Source organism: Rhizopus delemar, genomic scaffold (assembly GCF_000149305.1).
Source record: "Rhizopus delemar RA 99-880 supercont3.8 genomic scaffold, whole genome shotgun sequence".
Classification (NCBI taxonomy): domain Eukaryota; kingdom Fungi; phylum Mucoromycota; class Mucoromycetes; order Mucorales; family Rhizopodaceae; genus Rhizopus; species Rhizopus delemar.
Genome location: NW_027137834.1, coordinates 1,131,987 through 1,158,080, shown reverse-complemented (window position 1 = coordinate 1,158,080; position 26,094 = coordinate 1,131,987). Strand labels below are relative to the sequence as shown.

Here is a 26,094-nt window from a genome sequence, read left to right as displayed (position 1 = left end):
CTAGTCCTGACTTTTCATCTTTCAATGAACAAAAATTACGCGCATCGTTTTGTCTTGTGCTCTTTTTTTTTTTAATCAAAAATAAAGGAAAAGGAGATGGAAAGAGATTGCATGTTTTCAAAAGTCACTCTCTTTTTCGGTTACACGTATATCCGAATGATTACATAATTGTCTGGTTATTCCATTTGTGGGCATTTTAAACACAGAATAGTAAGCAAGGTTGAATGAGGTAGGTTCATATTTCAATGTAAAACAGTAAACAGATGACGTAAATAGCAAACTTTGATTGTCTGTGAAGGTATGAATAGCTTAGAGAGAATCTAGTAATATCAAGTAGATGGTAGTGTAAGTATTTGCTCTATCCTGTAAAAATACCAGTAGCACATGTATCTAGCCCTAGAATATACAAGTACTTTATTATTTCTTGGCACTCATTTTAAGGTTTTTTTTTTATTATTATTTGAATTTAAATTTGGATTTCATATTCCTTTCTTCAATGCAACACTTTAAAAAAAATATCTTTCACAAATGAGGGTTCTGTGGCAGTTGAATTTCCTTAAAAAGAAAGTAAATGTTCCATTCTTGCACAACCGCGTTCGTATTTGATTCGCGTCCTTTTTTTTTGTAAATGAAGCTAATTTGATTTCTTAAAGTACATTGGAGTAGTTTGCTAACAATCTAATTATTTCTGTGAATTGGTACACTCTTTTCATATAAGGCTTATTTCGCAGGAAATCCAATGGCAAATACCAGAATCAGTCTTTGAGACGGATCAAAGATTGTAAATCGAGATTACATTTTTTTCAATTTTAAAGTTCGCCAATCACGACATGTGTATGATATTACAACATGGATTGTTTATAGTAAAATGCAAATCAGTCTAGAAACCATGGATGCCTTGTCCATTCTTGACAATGAAAGTCAGTGATTGAAGCTTTAGATGAAAAGAATACACGTATTCATTTGTCTTTACTATCTATCGATCTTTAATCTCTACTTGGTTTTGGTTTAAAAAAAGGTAATTCAATACCCGACATATGCGATTGAAATCGTTTAAAGTCAGTGCATTGTTGCATATGTCGGTACCGGGTTAGTGTAACAAAGGTACCCGAGATGCTGTCGTTTATCGAAAACTTGCTGATGAGTAAAAGCTCCGTGTGAAGCTATGGATCGTTCTTGTCATGTATTCAAGAAAGACTTTTTGACTGAGCACATACAGCAAAGAAAAAGGAAGAAAAAAAAAAAAGAGATGTACTTGTCTCTTATTTGACTCTATGATTATCATGAAACCCATTGAACCCAATGAAGCTACTTTTTTTCTTTTTTATGCTAGGCGTTTTATTTTCGCTGAAGCATGTTCTTTATCTTAGCATTTTGTGTAATTCCGCAACTTTTTTATTTTTAAAAATTGTCTTGTTTCACTTTCTTTTCTTATTATAATCTTTAAATAGCTTCAATTCACAGACATAAAACATGAGATCAGCTTTCAATGATTCAATTTGACCCTGTATTCTTTACAAGCCCTTATGAGCTGCAGAAGAAGATAAAAACGCATTTTTACAAGAAATTGGGAGTACAAGATGATAAATAAGATGATCAAAGTCCTCAATGTTTTGTTGATAAGAAAAGTAAAAGATCATGAACAAGACAGTGACAATTAAGAGCTTGATTTTATAGGATAAAACCATTTATTATCAAACTTGGGATTAAAGTATTTTTGTCAGTTTGACTTGTTGTAGGCTTATTAACATATTCTTTCAGAAAAAATAAATAAATAAAAATATCGTCATGTGCATCACAAATGGAAAGAAGAAGAAAAAAAAAACATGGGGTAGCAAAAAAAAAATTCATTTTTATCTTTGATATCGTTTAATAAAGCAAGAAAAAAGCAGCCAGTCTAGTGTAAAGTCGACTCAAAGAACAGGTTATCCTTCAAGATAGACCATCTTTCTTTGCACACTTTTTTTTTTCAACATGGGGCATGCTTGGGTGCATGGAAATGACGGCTTCATGATCCGGTCTAGAATGAGATGAAGAAAGCAAAAGCTTTTTTTTAAGACAAAATAAAAAAAAAAAAAGAAACGCCGAAAAAAAAAAGGATTCTGTTTCCCAAGCCCCCCTGTTTTTGCTTGAAGATGATAATATAAAAAAGAATCAGATTTTTGTTTTTCGAAGCTTTTTTTTTTCTTCTTTTATAAAAAAATAGATGCTGTCATCAGACAGACATAATTTGACAATGTAAGACAAACAATAAAAGCTAATCCCAGTAAGGTCACTAATGCATCGTGTAAATCCCCAGACGTGAAACGTGAGGCAAGAAAAAACAACATTGAAATTGTTCTCAAAAGGATCAAGATTGGATAAGCTAATCTAACGATTGTCATACGCAAGGGAGAAAAAGACGGAGGTAGAGGACTTGTGTTGTTTGGATGAAATAAGTTTACTCAATCGACTTTTTAGGTATATTTAAAATGATATATTCATTGGCTTCAAGTAGAAACATATCCTGGATATCAGTGCTTTGCTTTGCTTTGATTTATACTCGTTTGGGAAAAATAGATTTCCCAATAAAATTTCTATTGCAATCATTTGCTAAAGTGAAAGAAGAATGAAAAAAAAAAAAAAAAAAAAAAAAAAATGAGATTGAATAGTGCTAAAAGATAACAAGAAATTATAGCCGTGTCGGAAAGTATGATGAGTAATGTATAAGAGAGTCGGAAGCTGCTGTATATGGTTATTATCGATAACAAGTGTGTCAATTGCCTTGTTAACCTTTCACTTGTCATCCCTTTCCTTTTTGTTATTAGCATTTCGCGTAAATGATTTGATTCGATTACTAACAGGCTTTTCTGTGTATGTATTTTATAAAAAGACTTGGCTCTGTCTCTCTCTCTCTCTTTCTGCATTTTATCTCCATTTGAATTCAAATGTATAGCTTACATTGGACTTTGATTCTAAACAAATCTCTTGATCACCTTTTGTCGTTCGCTGGCCTAGTGGCCCAAGATGCTGAAAATTATAAACAAGACACGTAAAAGGGAAATAGGACAAGATTTGACGTATCTTTGTTACACTTCTTTGGGACATTCAGGTGCAAACTACGCCGCTTGGAAGTTGGAAATAAAACGTGGATTATGTTTTGCATGCACGTGTAATTGATTAAGAAGGAAGAGCTTTTTGGCTCTAACCAACAAGATATCCAAATAAAACTTACTTGTAAACATCCTTGGCAATAAAAGTAAGCTTGATGAACAAACGGAATAAAAGAGAATAAAAAGCAATGAATTGCTTGTGAAAAAAAAAATGAAACATTTCTTAGTTTTACCTTTATCACTATTCATTCATACAACCCCTCGCATGTTTTTATAAAGAAATAGATTACGATCAAGTAGGATAAAGATGAATGGACAGACAAAGAAGCTAAACTGACAAGATATTTCTTTTAGTATCCTTTGCAGCCATCTTATTCCACACAGACAGATAAATTGAGTTGTACCATTTTCCTCTTTTGGTAAAAGTTTCTTTTTTATGGTAAAGCTTCTTAAAAAAATCTACATTTGAAGATCCTCCAGTAGAACACACCTAGATTATCATTTTCTTTTCTCTGAATAACCCAACAACCTATGTTTTTTTTCTTATTTTATATATAGTAAAGAGCCAATAAAAAGTAAATGTACACATATTGCATAGAGCATATTTTATTAAGTTCTATAAACGGTATTGAGCATAAAAAATAGAGATTGATTATGTGATAAGGAAGGGAAGAGGAGAGATGGTGAATGTATAGGTCTTGTTCTGATATTGTTGTTAAAAGAATGATGAATAAGATGGTATCAAGTATGTGCTTTGTTAATCGTTGAAATGGAAATGAAGTATGAAGCATATGTTTCTAGTTGCATAAATAATAAAAGATTTAGAAATTCAAAAATGTAGGCGGTGAAGGATCCGGAGGGTCTGGTCTTGGCGGCGGCTTTGGATTATTCGGTCGTGGCTTTCTATAGACTCTATTTGTAAATTTATCTGCAGTGACTGACATTTGTTCACTTTATATAAGATCAACAAATGATGGTACAGTTGCGTTTAGCCACTTGTGGTTTTACTACTGCAGTGATGAAAAGAGCAGTGACAGTTGTATGAGGAGATGACCTGTATAAATATATATAAAAAGTAGATGAGGTTAATAGGCTACATTGAAACGGGATGTTTATCAAATGTTTTGCATAATTGAACTGACGTTTACAAAGATTAAAAAAGGGACAAAAGGTCACAACAAATGAAGTTTAATTGAATGTTTGTGCGTTGTCAATGTCACGAAACAGAAACAAAGGAGGGAGCATAAAAATGATGCAACCATTGGTATTTATACAAAAAAAATTAGGGGTTTCAATTTCTTTTTTGAACAGTAGTACAGCATCCAGTACTTATTGTGTTAAAAAAAAAGTCAAGTAAAACAACTAAAATTGAGAGGGTATTGAAATAAGGTATTTTCTTTATTATGTAATTACTTGCTGATTTTGCTTGCTTTTTTTTTTTTTTTAAAAAAAAGAATTCAGGTTTTTACAAACTATAAAATGATGTTGAATACATTCTTATTGCAAGTAAAGAAGAAAAGATGGTGACAATCAAGCATATTGATTATCAACTGCTTACAAAAAGAAAAAAAAAAAAATAGAAACCAAGGTGTAAACCTGCTAAATAGTAATGTAAATGTTAATAGTTGCATCACAAGGACAATTGGATAAACACAAGCTGTGACTATTTTCATTCGCTCTTCTTTGCGAATCAAAATAGTTCTTGGCTCAATAGGTTTCGTTGGTGATTTAAAATGGCCAAGGAGCTCAAGATGATAAAAGAACATATGTTGATTACTTTTCAGTGCAACGGTATTGAATAGATAAAATGATAATAGTGATTAATGTCATTAATTACTTGAGTATAATAAGGACAGTATTAATCGTAAGGTTTCTATGTAAATTCTTGAGTGATACATGGAGGATGAAAGGGAAAAAGTAACATGTCTCTGCCACGTGCATTCTTTCTCAAAAACCAAGTCATATAAACCATCAAACGTATCATACGATCCCTCCCAGTGATTTTCCAAAGTAATTTTCAGGGGTTGCACAGATTAAAGTGTCATTAGGTTATCATTTTATGGCAGATGAAGGTGGTCATAGCTCTGGGGGTCTGTCTGTGTGTCATTTTGATGTAAAAAAATATTCTTAATTATCAAACATATCTTTGTCCTTCTCTCTCCTCCTTTTCCTATTACACAAAACAAACAGCTAACTTTTTTCAACTCATCCTTTCTCTTTTTTTTTTTTTTTTTTTTTTTTTTCCCTTTCCCTTCTTTTTTAGCCTCTTTCTACTTTTAAGTTATAGATCCTTTTATGATTAGCGCAGAAAAAAAAATAATACCACGTTCCTACTTTTAAATTCTGCAACTCCTGCATGTTTCATCTTTAACATTTAAACATTAGCACTCAATTAGTTATAAAAGATAAACTAGAGTAGACCTATAATTGTGACAATAGCATTACTTTATATGATGACGTGTCATCTTCTTGCACGATGAGTTACCTTTCAAATACAAAAATTGTCATAAAGACACATATGGGAATACAACTTGTCAACCTCGTGCTACTATATATCAGGTACATACTTTATACAATAGTTCAATTCATCGAAATAGATACAAATGAGTAAAAAGAATCAAACATGTTAAAATTTTTAAAACAGAAAATCAATCCGCATTAAAAGTAGAAAAGTTTCACTCTAAGCTTTTCTCTTTCTCCTTCACACATGCTTTTACAAAAGTAAACAAGCCAAATAAAATAAATGAATTAAAAAAAAAATCAAATCAAGTAAAGACACATCAGAAACGAACCACTCTCACAGCCAATTGAAAAGCGTATAGAGTTTCAAGGGTTGGAGCGGATGAATAATTTAGCCAATACTGAAATGAAAACTGCCGTTTTTTTAAGTCTTACAAGACATATGATTCTATCCATGTGAAGAGGAGGAGGGGGGGAAAGAAAATGTATAGAGTGAATTATTAGGATCATAGAGTATAGCGAATATCTAATGATAGCCTTTAAATATTCCCTTTTTCAAATTTAAAAGTAAATCAAACTATATATCTATTGGCATACAACATGGACGCATTTTCGTATAAACTCTCCTATGAAATTCACCAAAAAATAAGACATAATGAAAAATTGTTTTTTTTTATTAACACATCTTATTAAACATCAATGACTCGACTCAATTTTTGAATTCTGTTCAACAAGACATCGCCATGCTTGATAACTGATTGGTATTGAGCATTTTTTGCATCGGGTCTGTTTGTTTCAATGATGCCATTCACCTTATCAATAACACAATTAAGACGACCTGCTGCAATGAATTTATAAAGGTCCCTTTTGATGGTCTCTATTAGAACTTGTATCATACTATATTCACTCTGTCTACCTGTCAATATAATCTTCACTAACACCGAATGCTTGTGCCATACTTGTCACCGTCAAAGATCTGTAACTTTCTAATAACTGAGCATAAGCAAGGATACGCATTTCTCGAACGTAATAACGCATATGAGGCAAAAGGTAACGAGACGATCTCAAGTGTGTTTGTTCAATGGCCGCCAGTGAACGAAAGAATTGTGCATACTGACAATGATATAAACTGTTCATGTAGTCTTCAAGATGAGGGATATCGGAAATAACTTCTAAAACTTCTGGAGCATCCAAAACCTACAAACAGTACATCAACATACATCCAGAACCTATTATTCAAATCTCTTTACTCTTTTTTTAATATCAACACGTTGCATACTAATCAAGCTGGTCAAGACGGCATATTTCACAAATTCTTTATAAGACATAATCTCGGTACTGGTAAAGGTGCTCAAGGTATCCAAAAATAAAGTAGCAGCTCCCTTGAAATCGCGAATCGACATGAGATAAACGCCTTCATAGACTTTTAACCTATTACGACGATCCCAATCCCCTCCTTGTTCAATCAACTCTCTCAACTTTTCAATGTTGGTGCGAACGAGGTTGTTGTCATTAAAGAAAAAGCCAATACGAACATAGGTGAAGATGATATCGATACGTGTTCCCGTTGTGATGGATCTTTTCAATAAGCCTTCATAAGCTTTCAATGCATTTTCCTACAAGCTCAATTAATATCGAACGGCATACGTGCGCGTCGCGAACAAGAAATACCTTGTCTCCAATCTTGGCATAATAATCTGCCTTTGCTAATAAAGCTTCATTCACTTCTGTTTCGCCTTCATTCTGCTCAGCATTGGCTGCTTTTTCATCTTGCTTCTTTAATTCTTCTTCATTTTTGGCAACCATATTATTGTATAAGGTCGGATCTGCAGTTAATTGTAATTCATCAATCATAATCTTATAGAAAGGCGCCATATCTATCCAAAATAAAGTTATTGTCATACTTCAAGGTTGTCTGCTTTATGTCATTTTACTGTTTTCGTTAATGGCTTTGAATAGTTTGGTTTGGGCATCTTCTCGAAGTTCTGCAGGACCTTGGTTAATCAAAAACCGATAGTGCTATGTTCAATCAATAAACACACTATTTATTTTTTCTAAAAAAATATATATTTTACAGCAAGATAAAGGTCAGGAATCTTTGGAATTTGATTCTCGTCAGCAATATTAGACATGACTAAATAATTATGTATAAAAGAAGAATAAATATATTAGCTTTAATATCAACAGTGTCATTTTTCATCCCAGTGACTGTGAACGCGTAATCCCCTTCAACTGAATAGAGCTTTGAGCGTCTTTCTTTTTTTAATTTTTTTTTGAAAAACACATTTTTTTTTCTTTCTTTTCTTTTATTTACAACTATGGTTACTGCCATCACCAAAACCGCACCAAGTGAAAGATTACAACAAGCTGATTTATCCAAAAAAGCAAAAAAATTTGAAGAGGCTATAGTAACTTACCGAAACATCTTGGCACAACCATCCAACGACGAAGAAACAATAAAAGAACAAGAATATGCCCTTTCTCAGTTGGGAGAGGTTTACCGTGATCTTCAGTAAGAGTATATAAATGTAACAATACAATGTGCACGCTAAACATCCATATTTAGTCTCTCTCGTGAGCTTGCTGAATTGATCCGTTCTTCACGTCCTTTCATGCTTACTATTGCCAAAGCAAAGACAGCCAAACTCAGTAAGCAAACCATTCAAAAATGAAGAATTCAGAGACTAAATCACTATTGTCCGTAGTTCGTACGCTTGTTGATTACTTTAGCGATATTCCCAACTGTCTCCCACTTCAAATTGAAATTTGTAAAGAAAACATTGAATGGTGCATTCAAGAAAAACGATTGTTTTTAAAGCAAGCATTGGAAACTCGTCTAGTAGCGCTTTATTTGGAAAACAAAATGTACCACGAGTCTCTCAATTTGATTGCACAACTGTTGAAAGAATTAAAACGTCTGGATGATAAAATGGTGCTTGTCGAAGTTCAGTTGCTCGAGAGCCGTGTGTGTCATGCGCTCAGAAACCTCCCAAAGGCCAGAGCTGCTTTGACCTCAGCTCGTACATCTGCCAACTCGATCTATTGTCCTCCTTTATTACAAGCCTCTTTGGATATGCAATCAGGCATTCTCCATGCAGAGGATAAAGATTATAAAACTGCTTATTCTTACTTTTTTGAGACATTCGAAGGATTCTCGAGTCAAGAAGATCCTAAGGCTGTCTTGGCTTTGAAATACATGTTACTTTGTAAAATTATGCTCAATATGGTAACCGACATTGAAATCAACCGTGCTGATTGTTTTATACTGACGTTGACATGATAGACAGATGATGTTCACTCGATTGTTGGTGGAAAGGTAGCATTAAGATATGCAGGTTCAGAGATAGAAGCAATGAAGGCTGTTGCACAAGCTCATAAAAATAGAAACCTTCAAGAATTTGAAACAGCTTTGGCTACATACACAAAAGGTAAATTGAAAGAAAGATACGATAGACAAGATGCTCATGATGAACAATAGAGTTGAATGATGATCCTATTATTCGTAATCAACTTGCAGCTTTATATGACACTTTATTGGAACAAAACTTGGTTCGTATTATCGAGCCATTTTCTCGTGTGGAGATCAGTCATATTGCTGACATGGTCAAACTACCTACACAACAAGTAGAAGCTAAATTATCTCAAATGATTTTGGATAAAAAGTTTCATGGTATTCTTGATCAAGGAGCAGGTTGTTTGATTGTATTTGATGAGCCCGAAGAAGACAAGACTTATGAAAGTGCTGTTGAAACATTAAAACAGGTTGATAAGGTTGTCTCTAGTTTATATCAAAAGGCTGCCAAACTTTCTTAAATAAAATATTTATTTTATGATGCAAGCAGAAAGTGGGAATTTTAATACATTATCTAACAATAAATAATAAACTACTGTTGAGCACACTGCACGCCAGGGCCATGGCCATGATGATCATCTTCATCATCCTCGTCTTCGTATATGCCTCCATTTCTAGAGGGACCGCTTCTTTGATACCCTCCAGCATCTGTCATAACAACGTCTTCTACATGCTTATCCCCAGCAGAGGGAAGAGAAGGACGAGAAGGTAAGATTTGTTCGAGAGCTGCGATATTTTCGAGTGAGGTCCAGTTGGGTTGAGGGAATTCGATAGTGAACTTTACAAAGAGATGACCCTTGGAGTGGGTACGAGGAGCAGGCATGCCTTCATTAGGAATCACTTTTGTTTCGTTAGGCTTAATTGCCTCACCAGGGAGAATGGAAACCATGAGCACACGATCGTCTAGATGAGGAATGACAAATTTACCACCAGCAAGCGCCGTCAAGAGATCAATTTTGGCTTCATAAATCAAGTCATTGCCTGAACGCTTAAAGTGAGGATGAGGTTTTTCTTCTACAACGATAATGATATCACCAGGGATAACATCGGGTGCTTGATCCCCTTCACCCGAGAAAGTAATCTTTTGGCCATCTCGCATACCCTTATCAATATGGACTTCCAATATTTTCTTTTCGCCCACCACCTTCTTTCCACGACATTCTTTACAGCGATCCTTTTCATCAATCACTTCACCTGTCGCTTGACAGTCACCACAAGGCTGCTGCATTTGCTGAATCATGGGTCCCATCTGACGAGTGATGACTCGAACACCTTGTCCGTGGCATGTCTTACACTTTTGCACCGAACCCTCTTTGCCACCCCGGCCTTCACACTTTTTACAAAGAACCCGCTTTTGAAGAGCCAATTTGCTCGTCTTGCCGTTATAGAGGTCCTCCAAGCTGACCTTTAATGCATGGACCATGTCCTTACCCCGACGAGGACCGGATGGACCACTGCGACGACCGAATCCACCACCGAATCCACCACCAAAGAGTTGAGAAAAGAGGTCTTCGGCATCCATACCACCCATACCAGGACCACCGTTCAGGCCTTCTTCACCAAACTGATCGTACATTTGTCGCTTTTCGGGATCAGACAAGATCTCATACGCATGAGAGATTTCTTTGAATTTATCACCCGCTTCAGGGTTCTATAACAAAGAAGGTGAATACAAGAAAGGAAAAATAAGTGTTGTTTTATTACTTTGTCAGGATGGTATTTCAAAGCTAATTTTCTATAGCTCTTTTTAAGTTCACTTTCAGTAGCGTTCGGACTTACACCTAAAGCGTCATAAAATTTTGTATCCTTCACCATTTTTGATATATAAAGAAGAAGAAAAAGCTGCTTAGCTTTGTAAACATTTGGTTTTTTTTTTAAAATTTTTCCACTAGTTTCTTGACGTTTCTGTTCTTTTTTGATTGGCTAATGTTGATTACTAAAAAGAGTAAAGAATAAGATTTAACAAAAGAGAAAAGAGACATAGAGAATAATGCTACGATTGTTACACACACCCATCATTCTAAGGGACAGCATGCCAAGTTGACTTTCTAGTTGTTCAATTTTTAATTGTACTTGTACATTTATCAACTGATGAAAGTGACGTTCTTCATTTGAAACAAGTATAGAATGATGAAGTGGTAGTGATAGCCTCGGATAATATCTTAACAGGACTGAAAACTCCCTTCAAGGCAAAAGTTTATACATTGATTGGATATGTAGCATAATTTTAAAGAACGTTGTCAAAGAATCTTTGATTGTTCTCATTCATCATGTTTCTTACTTTGTAAAGAAACTTTTTTAGTTTGCATGTATCATTGTATTTTTTCTTTTTTCTTTTTTCTTTCATTTCCCTATAGTACACTATGCTTGCATTATCTTTTTGTTATGGACCACCAGCGTCTGAACAATATGTCTATAATGTTGATGGTAATGAACACACTTTGAATAAATTAAGAGAAGATTGTAGCAAGATTAGTTTATCTCGAGGATGTCAAATTAATTTAAAGACGGACAAAATAAAGGAAACCGTTTCACTCATCGATACACCTACTGGTTATAATCTCTCCATGATCGGTACGATCGAAAACGCCTTGCTGAAAGCTCGCGGTGATTTGCTTCAACAATGTTCACTCAAGGTTTGAAAATAATACTGAATATTTAAGAACATGTCTTTAAACACACAATAGATAAAATTGACACTTCAGATCCTACTTGTAGCTGACATTTCAAACGATCTTTTTACAGATCTACTCAAGATTTATAATGTCAAGATTAATGTAATACAGCCTAAAATTCAATATTCCTCCCTTGTCTCAGATAATCCTACTCTAATTGAAATCATCGGTACACCAAAGGAAGTGGAAGACTGTCGCGTTCGTATACTTGTTTTATTAGATGAAAAAGTAAAAGAAAAAGTTAAAAAGCCTTGTTATTCAATTTCCGACAATAATCCATTTGTAGCAAAATTTAAAAACAGAGACATTGCAATTACCACTGAAGCTACACTATCTGATATGTGGGAAAAAGAGAGGTGGTTTATTGCCTATTATTGAAGAAACGTCCACCAATATTTATTTCCCGTCACCTTTCGATCAACAAGGTGATGTAGAAGTTGATATTTATATCACAGGTGAACAAACACAAGTGACGCGTGTCAAAGGCATGTTGAATAAACTTGCAATCCAAAAGGTATACATAAACAACCTTCTTGGATGGGAGGGGTTTCTTTATAGTAAAATTAAAAAAAAATCCAATAATAGGCGAAATCAATGTACCACAAAGACATAGATTTATCTTCAAAAAAAATAGACTGGCTCTTACTACATCGTCGTGATGAATTACGAAAAATAATGCATGACAATGGTAAACTTATAAAGTTAAACTCTGTTTCTTTTTTTTAATGATTGCTGTATGTAGGCGCCTACATGATGTTTCCACCTATAGGTTCTGGTGAAACCCGTGTTACTGTTTATGCAGAGAACCGTGTCAACGCAGAACGTACACTACGTGCACTCAACTTACAAACATGCACTATTTATGAAGCCTTCTTTTACTTTAATAACGGAAATGATGAACAAGACGATCTATACAATGCACTGTTCAATTCCCCATCTCACTTGACCGTCTTTGTATCCGAGCTCTCTCGAGTGTCTGGTTCGGAGGTATTCTACAAACCCGAACAAGGGTGCATTGAGATCCTTGGTTCAGAAAGAGCGATACGTAATGTGTATCAACGTCTTCAAGAGATGCAGTCCCTTCAAACCCTTCATGCCCAAACCATCTTCCGACTCGAATCCTCCAATGACCACCAAGATTTTATCTCTGGCAAAAAGAATGGCAAAATCAACAAGATCATGCGAACTTCGGGCGCCAAGATTAAGTTTTCACCCTTTATCAATGATTATAACTTTCTAATTGAGGTCGAGAGTACAAGCTTCACCAAGGCCTTGGACGGTTTGACGCTACTTCAGGAAGAACTTCCCGCTGAAATTTCATTCTTTGTACCCGAATCGTACCATAAGCGCATCATTGGTGTGGGTGGAAAAAATATTCAGCGAATCATGAAACGATATGGTGTGTTTGTGAAATTTTCCAACACGGAAGAGTTTGCCTCGTTAGGTGGATACTATAACAATGAAGATAATGTGGTTGCCAGGACCCCAATGAAGAATGGTATTAATTTGGATAACCTTCGTCATGCCGTTATGGAACTTGTTCAACCTCGAGACAAAAACTATATAAGCAAACAGGTCCGAATTCCCTTTGTACTTCATCGAGAGCTGATTCATAACTATCAAGCTGATTTTATCACTGAGGTAATTGCCAAAAGATCGCACACCCGTGTTATCTGGCCTCCCGGTGAGCTTGCATGTAACTACGTCACTTTGTTGGGTCCTGAAGCCCATATTCCCAATGCCTCCAGTCTACTGGAAACCATCGTTCCTGAGACTTATCATCTCTATGTGCCCAATATCATCAACTTGGATCATGCATTCCAGCAAGAAATCGCCGGTCGTTTCCTGGAGACATACCATATTAAGGTAGAATATCAAAACGACCTGATTCGTCTTGGTTTCTTTAGGCATCAGGTTGATACGGATTTACCCAAGGCTCTCTCTGATTTAATTGCTTATTTGAAATCGCACAATATCCATCTAGATCCTAAACCTGCACCTATCACCTACGTCGCCTTCCCTCATCATATCCTTGGCACTAATCTAGCTTGGACACCAGTCACTCAAGATAATGATGATAGTTCCATACCAGACAATAATAATATACGCTCCATTTTTAATGCCCTTCCTTTAGAAGATCCTCTTATTCCTGGTTATTCTGGGCTGACGCCCGGTGGTGGCATTTGGACGCCTTCAAGATTTTAATTTTTGTATAGTTTGTGTGAAAAAGCTTCTTTTTTTTAAAAAAAAATGATTTATAAAATAAAATAAAAAGTTTAATATGACATAGTTGTTTATAGAGTTAATATTGAAAGGGATTGGGTGTAAAATATGAATATATTAATCACTCTTTATTAAAATTCGTAGCTATGTCACTTTTCGTTGACATTGGCTAACAAGATACGCCCCAAGTTTGCTAGATTACAAATGGCTTAATATGTAGAGCTAACAGCTTGTGTAGAGGAAAAAGAAAAGTTGAAAGATTTCACAAGTATACTTTGTACGCATTCTTATCTGAAAGTACCAAAAAGAAAGAAAGATTTAATCATTTCAATAGAAGAGTAATCTATTACTATTGAAAAATGTATTATATTACATATAGCAAATATAATGTAAATTAATAAAGTATATCATTTATCTTGTTTACCTTAATAATTTCCTTAACGTCGTGCGAGATCACTCAAAAAATCCTTATATTAATAGTATGACTGTATACTGTAGATAGCACTTTTGTCTTATCTTTTTATTCTTTATATAGATTTGTTTATTACCTTTCAAGTTCAAGCAGTTGCAAGCTATGACCCACAGAAGAACTACACATGTTCATTATCAATGACTCATGGTTTATAACAATCCCTGTTTGCACTTCAAATTTATAAATAATATAAATAATCAAATATTTATTAGAAATAAACATCATCTTCCTTTTGTTTAAACATAACCTTTTATTTAAAGTCCAATTGGGTGCATAAAATAAACAACATAAATGTCCACCCGGACCAGTTCAATCCGATTAGAAGTTAATGCTATGGAAAAACCTCTTTAGTAACAAGGGTAAAAAAAAAGTAAAAGGAAAAGCAGTGAGTAGAATCAATAAGCTAAAGGAATCATTGGATCCATTCAAGAAGCATCTGGCCATGTGGATAAGTAGTTGGGATTGTCGCAGCTCAGTGAAGTTGGCCGAGGTCATCCAATATTGAGCAAATAACAGTCCAACTTTATGATCAAAAGAGTGCCAGACCTGAGGGTACTGAGGGACGAGACGGAAGCATACTCAGAAGGAATGACAAGGAATCCTGAATTTTTTCAGGCATAAAGAGACGCCTATGCATGTTTATGCAGTTAATGACATGTTTCTTCGAGAGATGGTGAGCAGGGTGTCTGGGGCATGGTTTCGGCTTGCCACCAGGTAGCCAACCTAACCTCCAGAATATACAGCGACTATGTTCAGAAGTTGACATGGGCAACCACAGGATGAGGTCGAAAGACACAGAACGACGACGATGGGAAAGCGGTTTAGAATTACGGTTCGTAAGGCGCTTATCTAAGCTTTGCTGCAGGAATTACCGTTTGAAAGCTTTGAATGCGCGGGTATAAAAGTCATCACCGGAGGCGGGTATCATCTTCCAAAGTGTGGTTCGAGAAAGAAAGTACTACTGATGACCTCTAGTACATCGTATGTATGGTAGTAGGCAATCGAGCAGTGAGGCTTCCGGCAAAAGTAGAGAACTAAAGAGGAACTACGCTTGTAGGATATTGACCCGTTCGGACATGGGAGGTAGTTTGGACAGGTGGAGCGTCACTTTGGTAGAAGCTTTACCACGAGCGCCGTATATCCCTCTGATACATGCATCTTGCGCTTCTTCAAGTGTGTAAAGTTGAGAGCTTGTGAATCGATTAATGGTCACTCCGTATTCGAGCTGTGGACGAATAATATGTGCGTAGAATCTAGTGGAGAGAATCTTGGAAAAACCAGATGGATTTATCCCAATAGATGACAACAGGTTCATCGTGGCAAGGGCTTTGCGAGCGTTGTGCTGAATAAGTTCCTTTGGGTCGAGGTAACCACCTTGTTTGAACGGGACGCCAAGATTTGCAAATATGGTTTTCTGAGGAAACAGTTGGCCATACAGTATACAGTCACACCAAATAAATTTCCGGACAAAATATTGAAACAAAAAATTTAAAAAATATGGCATGTAAGTTCAAGACCAATTAATATGTGTATACTTAAGCTTGGGATTTCAAGTTTTGAGAAAAGAAAGATTCACATGTTTATTTTAAGAATATATTCATAAAATGATTCTCAGTATTCTGTTGCGCCGCCTTTAGTTTTGATAACTGCTTCACACCGTCTCTTCATACTTCGAACTAATCGGTCCGCAAACTCATCATCCATTCTTTCCCACTCTTCTCGTAGAGCCACCTTCAATTGCTCCAAGTTTTTGATCGACGATCTTTTTCTTTCAATTCGCCTTTCAAGAGTATTCCAAACATGCTCAATGGGGTTCAAATCAGGGCTTTGAGCAGGCCAGTACTCAAAACCCTTGATTTGGTGGGTCTCCTTCCACCATCGAGCATAACCACCTGTATGACAGGAAGCACCATCCTCTTGGAAGATAAAATCCCTCTCCTGATGTGCCGTGACATTTGTAAACCAAGGATGGAACCTATTGGCCAAAATATTGATATATTTTTCTTGGTCTACGGAACTGGTATCAATAATTTCTAAAGGTCCGAAACCTCCTCCCCAAAAACATCTCCAAACCATAGCACCACCACCACCCTACTTGACTGTGGACATTATATTTCTTTCGTCATAACGCTCTCCTTCCTTCCTGAGCACTCTTTTTCCGCATTTACTGCCTTTCATACAAAGGCGCGATTCATCAGACCAAACTACGCTTCTCCATTGGTGGTCTTCGGTCCAATTGGGGTCTTCCTTCGGCCAGCGAAGCTTAATTTTGCGATGTCTTGCAGTCAATCTAGGCTTGTGGGCTGCTCTGTACGATTTGAAGTCAAGTCGATCGACATACGATCGAAGAGTTTCTATAGAGACAAAAACATCTAGCTTTGCTAATTCCACATTTATTTCTTTATAAGAGGTAAAAGGATCCTCTCTAATAATCCTGTTCAAGTGCCTTTCAGTTCTTTCATTTATTTTCAATGGACGACCTGTTTGCTTGTGAGGTAAAGGGCTGCCATAGTCATCAATCTTGGTTTTTATGTCTTGCACAGTAGACCTGTTCAATCCAACAAGGTCTGCAATCTCTCTAATCGTATGATGTGTTCTAAGAAGATAAAAAACCCCCCATGCTTTACTTTCTTTTGTTTCATCTTCAGATATAATTAAAGGTCGGGTGCAGTCTTTAGAGATTTGAGCAGACATTTTTTTTTAATGTATTGATGGATGAGAAAAAGACAAGTTTATTTTGTTATGAGGTTAAAATTATTTCAATAAATTTCTTTGTCCGAAAATTTATTTGGTGTGATTGTATATGAAGTAGGATCAGTGTGGCTGTCTAAAATTACATACTTTGATGGGCTCCACTCGTATCCCATTTGCATACTGTGATATTCACATTTCTGAAGTAGATCAACCATATTCGAATGTTCGGCAATGAGGGGTACATCGGCAGCATAGAGTAGGCAGTTCAGGGAAGATATCATATCCAATGGCGAAATGTTAGGAGTGAGAGCTTGAAGACGTAGCTGAGCTGGAAGTTGGTTGATATATACTGAGTAAAGATATGTAAACAGTATAGATCTTTGTAGTACACCAGTTTTTGGACTGAATCGATAGGATGTTGCGTTAGAGAGAAGGACTTTGATTTGTACTTCATCAAAAAGACATCGCAACCGGCCAAGCATAGGAGGTGAGATGTAATGATGTAGAGTCTCCCATACGAAACTGAGATTGACAGCGTCGTATGCAGATTTGATGTTGAGGAATGCTAGTACTGGCTTGATTTGATGATGTATATGTAGTACATTGCAAATCTCGGCAGGGCACAAAGCCTGATCCAGCGCGCTACGGAATTTGTCAAAGCCATCCTTCAGGGTAGTTATGAATCGCTTTAGTTGGTGTCGTATCCCAATATATTTTAAACATGGTTCATATTCAATTTACAAGAAAAGAATGTAATAAATCTTTGTAAATCGTTCACTACTCTGATTTCTTGTAAATTGAATTTGAATCATGTTTAAAGTATATCGGGATACGGCACTATGGCCTTCGTGGGGAGGTAAAGGTACTAGAAACCTTGGTTTGCCGAAGTTGGTTGCAAAAGACTTGCGACAGTCTCTTGGTGTTGTTGACGGCTTTGTTGTTGCATTTGCAATAAATCCTCTTTCATATGTTGGAGTCATTCAGAATTGCGCCAGGGAGTAGAAGTAGTGTTATGCCAAGGAAAATTGAGGGAAAGTTGAGAAGTCGCTGCCAAAAATGGTTCAGATTGGCTAAATGATACATGATCCTTGTTTAATTGGCTTTGAAATTGAGCATTAATGACGTGTAATTGTTCAATTTCGGATCTGGCGGCTGCAATTTCACTGGTGAGACGTTGAACCATGTTTAAATGTTTGTAAATCTTCCGTATGTGGAGTTGGAATTTCCGTAGAAGTTCTGGAAATTTCAAATTTTCCTTTATGGGAGACAACTGCGAAGAAGTAGAAAGAGAAGAATAGACAACTGATCTCATAGTTGCAACTCGAAAGCTGACGCCACAGCCATCGCTGCAAAAAAATTGGCTGTGGGGGGGGGGGCTCAGTCTTAGTGCTGCCATTGTGGCGAAAGGCTCTTCTTTTTGCACATTGGGGACAAGCTAAAGTTTTGTGACAAGCTTCAAACTTTGAAAGCAGGTCTTCATTTTCCCCTGGATTGAGATTACTTATCAGAACTGTAGTATTTGTTGGCTTAGTAGAGCCAGATGACATAGTTATGGTGAGTTTGTATTTGTAGTGTGTGTTACGTATAAATTCACACAAGAAGTTCGGCGATCATCCTCATTTTGGGTTTTAAACCATTTTATATTGCTACTAATGCTCTACATATATACATCTATACTACAAAAACACCACTTTGTGCCATCTACGATAAAAAGCCTACAATTTATACCATACTACCTCGGATCCTAAATCGCATTATTATATTCTAAGACATAGTTTGCATTGAACAGGTTCCCTCTCTCGTCCTTACTCAATAGAGGTTCAAGTGACTCATTGATCGTTTGACTTATTTGTTAGTTTTATTAATCGAGAGGTATTAACACGCCTATTCCACATAACTTTATCAAAGAAGATAAAAATGAAAAATTGCAATTATTCAAAATCAGAGAAATGTCGACCGGCAAAAACCAATTAAGGAAAATTCCGACAAGAAGGAGCGATGTATTACTATTGAAAAATAATAAAAAAAAAACGCGTTCCTTATTCAGCAATTACTATATTCTTTTAAATATATATAAAGAAAGTCTGTTTAAATATTAAAAGGCAAAATTCATTTTTAAAACAAATATGGGTTATGACAATTACGGATTTAAGATAAGCAAGTTAGGAAGGCCGGAAGAGCCAGGAGAAACTGGTGCTAAGATTGGTGCAGCGCTTAGATATTTTGTTGATAATTACTGGCCCAGCATAAGAGATTGGATTGATGCTAAGGACGGTAGAAGTGAATTTACAAAAGCTACGGTTTCGGAATTGTGGAAACGAGAAGGCTCTGAGACTGTTGCTGGTTACATTATAACCGATGTAAAGTATAGAACTTCTGAAGAAATAGATAGCTGGAAAATAGAATATTATGGTGATTTTCCATTTGCTCAGTGGGAGTATACGGTCTTGGCATTTCCTAATGACAGAGAAACATGGTTTACACTCCTTGGAGATGGCGGTTATTTAAATTGGGCTGTTATAGGGAACTTTACTAGTGCAAATGGTAGTCCTGATGTATATTTTCATGAAACAGAATATTCAAAAAATAAAAAAAGAGAAGAACAGGAAAAACAAGATAAAGAAGATGAAGAACGACTGGAAAAACATCTTGATGACGATGAAAAATGGAAAAAAAAACATGGTGGACGTGTAGGACCAATTTAAATTAAAAATATTAAACTATACAAATAAAAAGAAAACAAATAAAGTGTTTTAAGTATAAAAGTAAGAACAAAGAAGAATTAACAGGACTGAACAATATTTCTAAAGTCGAATACTTCTATTAAAGAAAGATTTCAAGGTTATTTACATTAGTTTGAGCAGGACCTGAGATTAGATGACAAAAAGTAGTTACGACCAATATGATTAGGCAGAAGAAAAATTTTATAAACTGATGTTAATAATCAACTATTAAGATGAAAACAAAACTTGGCTGTTCAGAGCAGTGATAATTATTATGATCTATTCTTATTCAAACTTATTTGTTAAGATTTAATTCAGAACAATAAGACTGTATCTTATTGACATGTCAAAACATGACAACAAAAAAGAATAAAAATAAAATATTTGTGTAACGTCAAAGTTTAGAAGTAAATAAATAAATTATCTTTGATTCTAATGGTATACCATTATATTCAATAAGCATATTATAAATGATGAAGAGTAATCTATTACTATTGAAAAATGTATTATATTACATATAACAAATGCAATATAAACTAATCAAAATTTTAAAAAAATTCAAATTATTTGAGGGTTATAAGGAACTAAAAAAGATAAATCAATTAATATTTATTTTACAATATAAACACTTTATAAAGCAAATAAATAATTAATCATTGATTAAACGTTCAGCGCAACGGTAGTAAGCAAATTCTTCCTCAAATCTAGAAAGAATGATGACGATATGCTTGATAATGGGATTTAGAGGTTAGAGTTACAGAAGGGGTAAAATGTAACGTGGTGAAATTAAACTATTGATTTTACTTTATATTGCATATAAGACATAAACACCAATTAATAATTATGCTTTATAGTTGAACAATGGCGTTTTTTTGTTCGTGTTACTAACTAGCGGGCATAATTTTTTTTACATAAACAGCATCATATTTGATTCTTTTCTTTCATTCTCTAGCTTTTTATTTTATTTAGCATATAAATTCATTAGGAATTAAGTTTTGAAAATATTTATGGGACAGTATGAATTTTAACACATATGCTTGCGTTATTGTAATACTTTTATTTATAGTAAATTCAATGTTCATTCAGATCGCAAGATCGCTATTCCTAAACGTCGCTTGAAAAGAAAAGAGACGACCACTTCTTTAGATAGTACTGGAAAACCTTCAACATATTGGTCTTCATCATTTGGAAATCAAGCACAAAACATTTTTAACGCACCAAGTAAATAAAAAAAAATTGCTGCGTTTTCGTGTCATACCACAACATTATTTTTTAAATACAGGCACTGAAGCTATTAACCAAGGTGCACCCTATCAAGCCCTACCTAAAATGTTTTCTTTTGAAGCCTCTTCTATCAATAAGCCATTTACTTTTAACATCTCTTTACCTTCCTCAGTCCGACATTCTGGTTCTCCTATTGTACTAAAAAACAATCAGTTTGACATTCAATCAGAGTCTCCTGTTCAAAAATCTCTGTCGCTAGTGAACTCAAAGCTTTCATTGCCCACCTTTGGAACCGCTTCAAATGATCTCCCCACACCATTTACTTTTAGCCTTTCCAAGGAGCCTGTCACCCATTTCAGAGAGCATACTGCAGACGCAGGCACAATTGTGTTTGGCACACCACCTGCAACTATGAAAAAATCAATTGGTATCAAGAAGACATCTACGATCAGCAGTCCTGATGAAACAATAAGGGTTTCTAGTGTAAAAGGTAGCTCATCTATGAAGGTTACTGCCTCTACCATGGTGATGTTAGATACCAGTAAAGAAGTCGAAAAACCTGTATCCACAGCTATTGCATTTAGTAAAACAAATGAAAGCGATCAGAGCACATCCGTTCTCTCACTTAAGCCTATTCCCAAAAATGACTTTCGGTTAATCACTAAAAAAAAGAAGCTAATATAATTGCTTAATGTACTTTTGATAGCGAATCATCATTTACACTTACCACTTTAAAAACTGAAATCATTGACCCTACTCAAGTTTCATATGCAACTCGACTATGGGAGCTTCCAGAGACAGTCAGATGTGAGATTACACAATTGCAGTACTTTATTAATCAGCAACGAGATAAGCAAAACAAGATTAATGAACAACTTCATTCGCTCCATATGCCTATGATCAAAAATATTCAAACAAAGACAGATAATGCCAATGTTGTATGTTTATGTTTTCATTCTTTCTTAATTGTGTGTTTAACTTTTTTTTTGTTGAAAAAGGAAGCTGACATTTTATACAAAAAGCTTGAGATACAAGATCGCTCACTGGACCAACTCATCGATCATTGTTCATATCAACGACTTAGCATACATGCTGCAAGTAGTGTCGTCTTATCTGAACAAGCCCAATGGCATCGAGGTGCCCTTGAGAACTGGCAATTCTTTAAAGATGCAGTAAAAAGTATGGAACAAAGAATCTGCAGTCTTTCAAACAGGATGGTGCTCGTTGAGGAAGCAGTTGCGTCTCTTGGGAAAAAGAAGACTGAAGTGACACCAAAGCTGTTATCGCAAGTCATGATTGGACAGAAGCGCATGTATATATCTTTGGCTGGAAGAGTAGCAGAGCTACATGAGCAAGCTGAGCATATCATCAAGAAACGCAGATTGCAATAATGAATTCTCGTTATAATAAAACAAAAACACATAATTTATGCATACATATAATAAAGATTGAAATGATATACTTTATCTAAACTTTTCAGGTTACATAAAACTGCGCCGCCGAGACCCCTTCCAAGACTAAGTATTGCCAATAATTCATGTTCAGTGTAAAACTAGGCATTATAAGTTATAACAGAGGTGATATTTTTAATCCAAAAGAATATCGAAAGCCCTATATTAACTAATTGAATTATGCAAATGAACTGATGTTTTTTTTTTTTCAAACAAGTTATTTTTTTTCTTTTGCCATGCAACTTGGCAACTTGGCCAAGATCTTACGTAATACAAGCTCTAAAAGGTATAAAAAGACGAATATCTTTTTTTTATTCCAAACCCAAACAAAAATGAACTATCAAGAAAAGCAATCTTTGCTTCCCACTACAATGGCAGATGAGCAACCTTGTGAACGATATGATTGTCAAAAAAAATTAAAAAAGGCCAAGAGACGTTCGTTTAAGGTGGCTGCTTATGCTTTCCTTGTATGTTTGATCTTTTACATGCTTCGACGCGATGAGCATCCACACTGGAATAATCATATTGCTCATACAAACAAGGTAACAAAGTGGCTGTGCCGATTAAAGGAATGATGCTTACTCAGTAAATGTAGTCAAATGATATGGATGTTACAAGTGTGTATGGTTGTACAAAAGAACCCACCATTCCTTATGATGGTGTTTCTTCTTTTTCGTTTAAACCTGAGGATTATCGGAAATTAAGTATCAAACACAAACAGCATGGAAATGGCAGACAATTGAGTCTTATGGTAAGTACCAGGGATTGTTGTACAACATGAACTCTGATATTTTCTTCTGGGACAGAGAGGTAGTACCACCGTAGTTGTGGACAAAAGCTTGTCTGATATCACTGTAAATGTGGATGTCAAACTTAGTAAAGATGATTTGCAAGATTCATTTGATATTGAACAAACAATTGAAGATGATGTTTATGCTATATACCTGAACGTAAGCTTTCTCATGCGCAAAAAAAAGGGGGGGAGGAAGGCTTTTTGAAATATTCACCTTTTTTTTTCATTTAGACTGAGAAATCGATTTCCTATGAAGGCTGTGCAAAGATTGAAATCACTATCAAAGTGCCCGATGCATCTGCTTTAGAAGGTCTTTACATGTCTCTTGCTGACAATAGCTATAATCTTGGAGAAGGTCTAGTCTTTAAAGAACTTTCTTTAAATACTGCCAATGGTCGATTTGAATTTAAAAAGGTAGGACGAAAAAAAGATACTTTTGCAAACTAATTGTTCTATGTTTAGGGTATCACTTCTGGTAGTATTTCCCTTTCTGGCGCTAATTCATCTATCAAGGGTACAATTGTATCTTTATCTGATGATGTTAATATTAGTACAGCCAACGGTTCAACTGAACTTGTCATTAAAGAAATTATTCAACAAGAAGGTACCAAAATCACTGTCAGTTCTGCTAATGGCCATATTAATGTTCAATTGGTAAATAATAGCAATTCGCTCTGTGTGTACATAGACACTTACTTTTTACATGAAGCCCAGTGATTTTGATAGTCAATTCAAACTTAGCTCAATCAATGGCAGAAAAGTCGTCAAAGGTGATAGGGAAGCAATTCATGTAACCCATAGGTCATTCGGGTTAACTAGCGGTTACTATGGTGATCATGAGCAAACTAAAAACTCAGTTTCTTTAAGTGCTGTAAATGGGAATATAAATTTAACATATTAAATAAATAACTTTACATGTGAAATATTCCAACTTTATTATGCACGAGCTATCTTTATAAAACTAAAGAGGGGGGGGGGGAGTGTTATCGTTGATCGACAATATTATAGGAAATCAGATTTTTGAGCGATTTATAGAACAATCATAAGCATTCGAACTAGTATGACGTTTTTAAATACTCGAGTCTAGAACAAGTTCTAATCATAAGGAACTCTTTCGGTCTCTCTCTCTCTCTTTTTCTTTCTTCTCTTATATATTTGTTCAAATTACAGCTGAAGCTACCTCTTGCACTTTATTATTTCAATATACAGTGTGCACAATATAGCCATTTAAAGTAATTGATCTCATTTTATTTTACCTGTTTAAAATTCAGATTTGCTAGTCTTACTTCTTCTTCTGCTTTCTTAATGATAGAAACACCAATTTCACCAATTCTTAATTCAGAATTATCAGTAGAAGATCCTTTACACCATCACAGACGTATTGTTACTGATTTTGAATATGGAGACATTATAGGTGAAGGATCTTATTCAACTGTACGACAGAAAGTCCTTTGTTTATTGTTCTTTTTTTAATTATCGAAATTAGGTTCTTGTTGGAAGAGACAAGAAGAGTGGGAAATTATATGCAGTAAAGCGACTGGATAAAGCACATATTGTGAAAAACAATAAAGTTAAATATGTAATGATTGAACGAGATGCGCTCAGCAAAATGAATCATCCGGGAATTGTTAAATTATATTGGACTTTTAAAGACAATCGTAGTTTATGTAAGAGAAAAGCAAGATGTGTTTAATGTATTTTCTGTTTTTCTGATAATGATATAGATTTTGTATTGGATTTAGCAAAGAATGGTGAATTATACAGTTTTATTAGAAGAGTAAATGTCCATTTGACATTATGGTGATCACTGTACTAAAGTAACAATGTTTTAGCTTGCACCTTTTGATCTAAAGACAGCGCAGTTTTATGCAGCAGAAATATTATTAGCAATTGAGCATGTTCATAAACAAGGGGTTATTCACAGGTAATAGCAACGATAATAATAGTTGCTGTGATTCTAATAACATAATATTATCATAGAGATATCAAACCTGAAAAGTAAGTTTGTAAAACAAGTAAAGGGAGAATGGGATACATGACTTACACCAAATATGTAGTATATTAATAGATGATAATATGCATATCAAATTGACTGATTTTGGATCTGCAAAGATATTATCATCTGGTGAAGCTACAGAAGAAGAAAACAACATTGTTGGATCAAGATCATTTGTAGGAACAGCAGAATATGTTTCACCAGAATTACTTGCAAGTGAACCAGTATCAAAAGAGTAAAGAATACACTGTCATGTCTCGTTTTGCTTACATTTTTTACTTTAGAGCTGATTATTGGGCATTTGGATGCGTCATTTATCAAATGCTGTCTGGAAAATCACCCTTCAAGGCAACCACAGATTATTTAATATTTCAAAAGATTAAAAATTTAGAATACACAATACCCAACGAATTCCCACCTGCAGCCAAGGATTTGATTCAGCATCTGCTGGTTTCTAATCCCGCAGAGCGATTAAGTATCGAGGCCATTAAATCGCATACCTTCTTTGAAGGTGTTGATTGGGAAGGCATCTTTGAATCTACTGCACCTTCAACATTAAAGGAAAAAATGATGGAGGACTTGAGGAGGAATCCACCACCAGTAGAACAAGATGATGTCTGGTTTCAAGAGGATCCATTTGGTGATCATTTAACAGTAGAAAGACGTATGGATTCATATCCTTCCTCTGTTTCTTCCGTTTCACCAAAACCCAAGTTACCGCCCAGTCAGCAATCTTCTTTTACACATCTCTCAAAGGACGATAAACATGCGATCGGCGAAAGATTAGGGGAACAATCCCATCCATTATGGTAAGTAAAAATAGTAATATACAATGTATTCATATTATATAATAATAAAGCAAAAAAGGATACCACATCTTTATCCAAATGAATCTATCATTAAATCAGGCAGGGTGATACGACGAAGAGGATTGTTTTC

The 26,094-nt window shown here is 35.2% G+C and overlaps 11 protein-coding genes across 11 annotated transcripts; 6 read left to right on the top strand and 5 right to left on the bottom strand.

The window, feature by feature from the left end:
- Positions 1-6,464: 6,464 nt before the first annotated feature.
- On the bottom strand, positions 6,465-7,684 carry RO3G_10648 (uncharacterized protein; the record flags this gene model as incomplete). The annotated part of the gene is made up of 5 exons (XM_067665233.1): positions 6,465-6,749; positions 6,803-7,168; positions 7,224-7,429; positions 7,487-7,571; positions 7,628-7,684. 5 exons carry the CDS (start codon positions 7,682-7,684, stop codon positions 6,465-6,467), a joined length of 999 nt encoding a protein of 332 aa, XP_067521334.1.
- Positions 7,685-7,870: 186 nt separating this feature from the next.
- On the top strand, positions 7,871-9,030 carry RO3G_10647 (uncharacterized protein; the record flags this gene model as incomplete). Its single annotated transcript, XM_067665232.1, has 4 exons — positions 7,871-8,064; positions 8,119-8,201; positions 8,258-8,778; positions 8,836-9,030. The coding sequence occupies 4 exons, from the start codon at positions 7,871-7,873 to the stop codon at positions 9,028-9,030; spliced, it is 993 nt and encodes a 330-aa protein (XP_067521333.1).
- Positions 9,031-9,436: 406 nt separating this feature from the next.
- RO3G_10646 (uncharacterized protein) lies at positions 9,437-10,719 on the bottom strand (the record flags this gene model as incomplete). Its single annotated transcript, XM_067665231.1, has 2 exons — positions 9,437-10,555; positions 10,684-10,719. 2 exons carry the CDS (start codon positions 10,717-10,719, stop codon positions 9,437-9,439), a joined length of 1,155 nt encoding a protein of 384 aa, XP_067521332.1.
- Positions 10,720-11,267: 548 nt separating this feature from the next.
- On the top strand, positions 11,268-13,784 carry RO3G_10645 (uncharacterized protein; the record flags this gene model as incomplete). The annotated part of the gene is made up of 5 exons (XM_067665230.1): positions 11,268-11,540; positions 11,592-11,807; positions 11,866-12,093; positions 12,165-12,267; positions 12,322-13,784. 5 exons carry the CDS (start codon positions 11,268-11,270, stop codon positions 13,782-13,784), a joined length of 2,283 nt encoding a protein of 760 aa, XP_067521331.1.
- A 2,101-nt stretch (positions 13,785-15,885) lies between these two features.
- RO3G_10644 (uncharacterized protein) lies at positions 15,886-16,350 on the bottom strand (the record flags this gene model as incomplete). The annotated part of the gene is made up of 1 exon (XM_067665229.1): positions 15,886-16,350. The coding sequence occupies one exon, from the start codon at positions 16,348-16,350 to the stop codon at positions 15,886-15,888; it is 465 nt and encodes a 154-aa protein (XP_067521330.1).
- A 476-nt stretch (positions 16,351-16,826) lies between these two features.
- Positions 16,827-16,968, bottom strand: RO3G_10643 (uncharacterized protein; the record flags this gene model as incomplete). Its single annotated transcript, XM_067665228.1, has 2 exons — positions 16,827-16,852; positions 16,902-16,968. 2 exons carry the CDS (start codon positions 16,966-16,968, stop codon positions 16,827-16,829), a joined length of 93 nt encoding a protein of 30 aa, XP_067521329.1.
- Positions 16,969-17,944: 976 nt separating this feature from the next.
- RO3G_10642 (uncharacterized protein) lies at positions 17,945-18,151 on the bottom strand (the record flags this gene model as incomplete). Its single annotated transcript, XM_067665227.1, has 1 exon — positions 17,945-18,151. The coding sequence occupies one exon, from the start codon at positions 18,149-18,151 to the stop codon at positions 17,945-17,947; it is 207 nt and encodes a 68-aa protein (XP_067521328.1).
- Positions 18,152-19,094: 943 nt separating this feature from the next.
- Positions 19,095-19,522, top strand: RO3G_10641 (uncharacterized protein; the record flags this gene model as incomplete). The annotated part of the gene is made up of 2 exons (XM_067665226.1): positions 19,095-19,328; positions 19,517-19,522. 2 exons carry the CDS (start codon positions 19,095-19,097, stop codon positions 19,520-19,522), a joined length of 240 nt encoding a protein of 79 aa, XP_067521327.1.
- Positions 19,523-20,698: 1,176 nt separating this feature from the next.
- RO3G_10640 (uncharacterized protein) lies at positions 20,699-21,599 on the top strand (the record flags this gene model as incomplete). The annotated part of the gene is made up of 3 exons (XM_067665225.1): positions 20,699-20,706; positions 20,758-20,912; positions 20,974-21,599. 3 exons carry the CDS (start codon positions 20,699-20,701, stop codon positions 21,597-21,599), a joined length of 789 nt encoding a protein of 262 aa, XP_067521326.1.
- A 1,003-nt stretch (positions 21,600-22,602) lies between these two features.
- RO3G_10639 (uncharacterized protein) lies at positions 22,603-24,194 on the top strand (the record flags this gene model as incomplete). The annotated part of the gene is made up of 7 exons (XM_067665224.1): positions 22,603-22,908; positions 22,962-23,117; positions 23,173-23,316; positions 23,391-23,573; positions 23,622-23,813; positions 23,869-24,030; positions 24,168-24,194. 7 exons carry the CDS (start codon positions 22,603-22,605, stop codon positions 24,192-24,194), a joined length of 1,170 nt encoding a protein of 389 aa, XP_067521325.1.
- Positions 24,195-25,235: 1,041 nt separating this feature from the next.
- On the top strand, positions 25,236-25,968 carry RO3G_10638 (uncharacterized protein; the record flags this gene model as incomplete). Its single annotated transcript, XM_067665223.1, has 2 exons — positions 25,236-25,390; positions 25,440-25,968. The coding sequence occupies 2 exons, from the start codon at positions 25,236-25,238 to the stop codon at positions 25,966-25,968; spliced, it is 684 nt and encodes a 227-aa protein (XP_067521324.1).
- Positions 25,969-26,094: the final 126 nt, after the last annotated feature.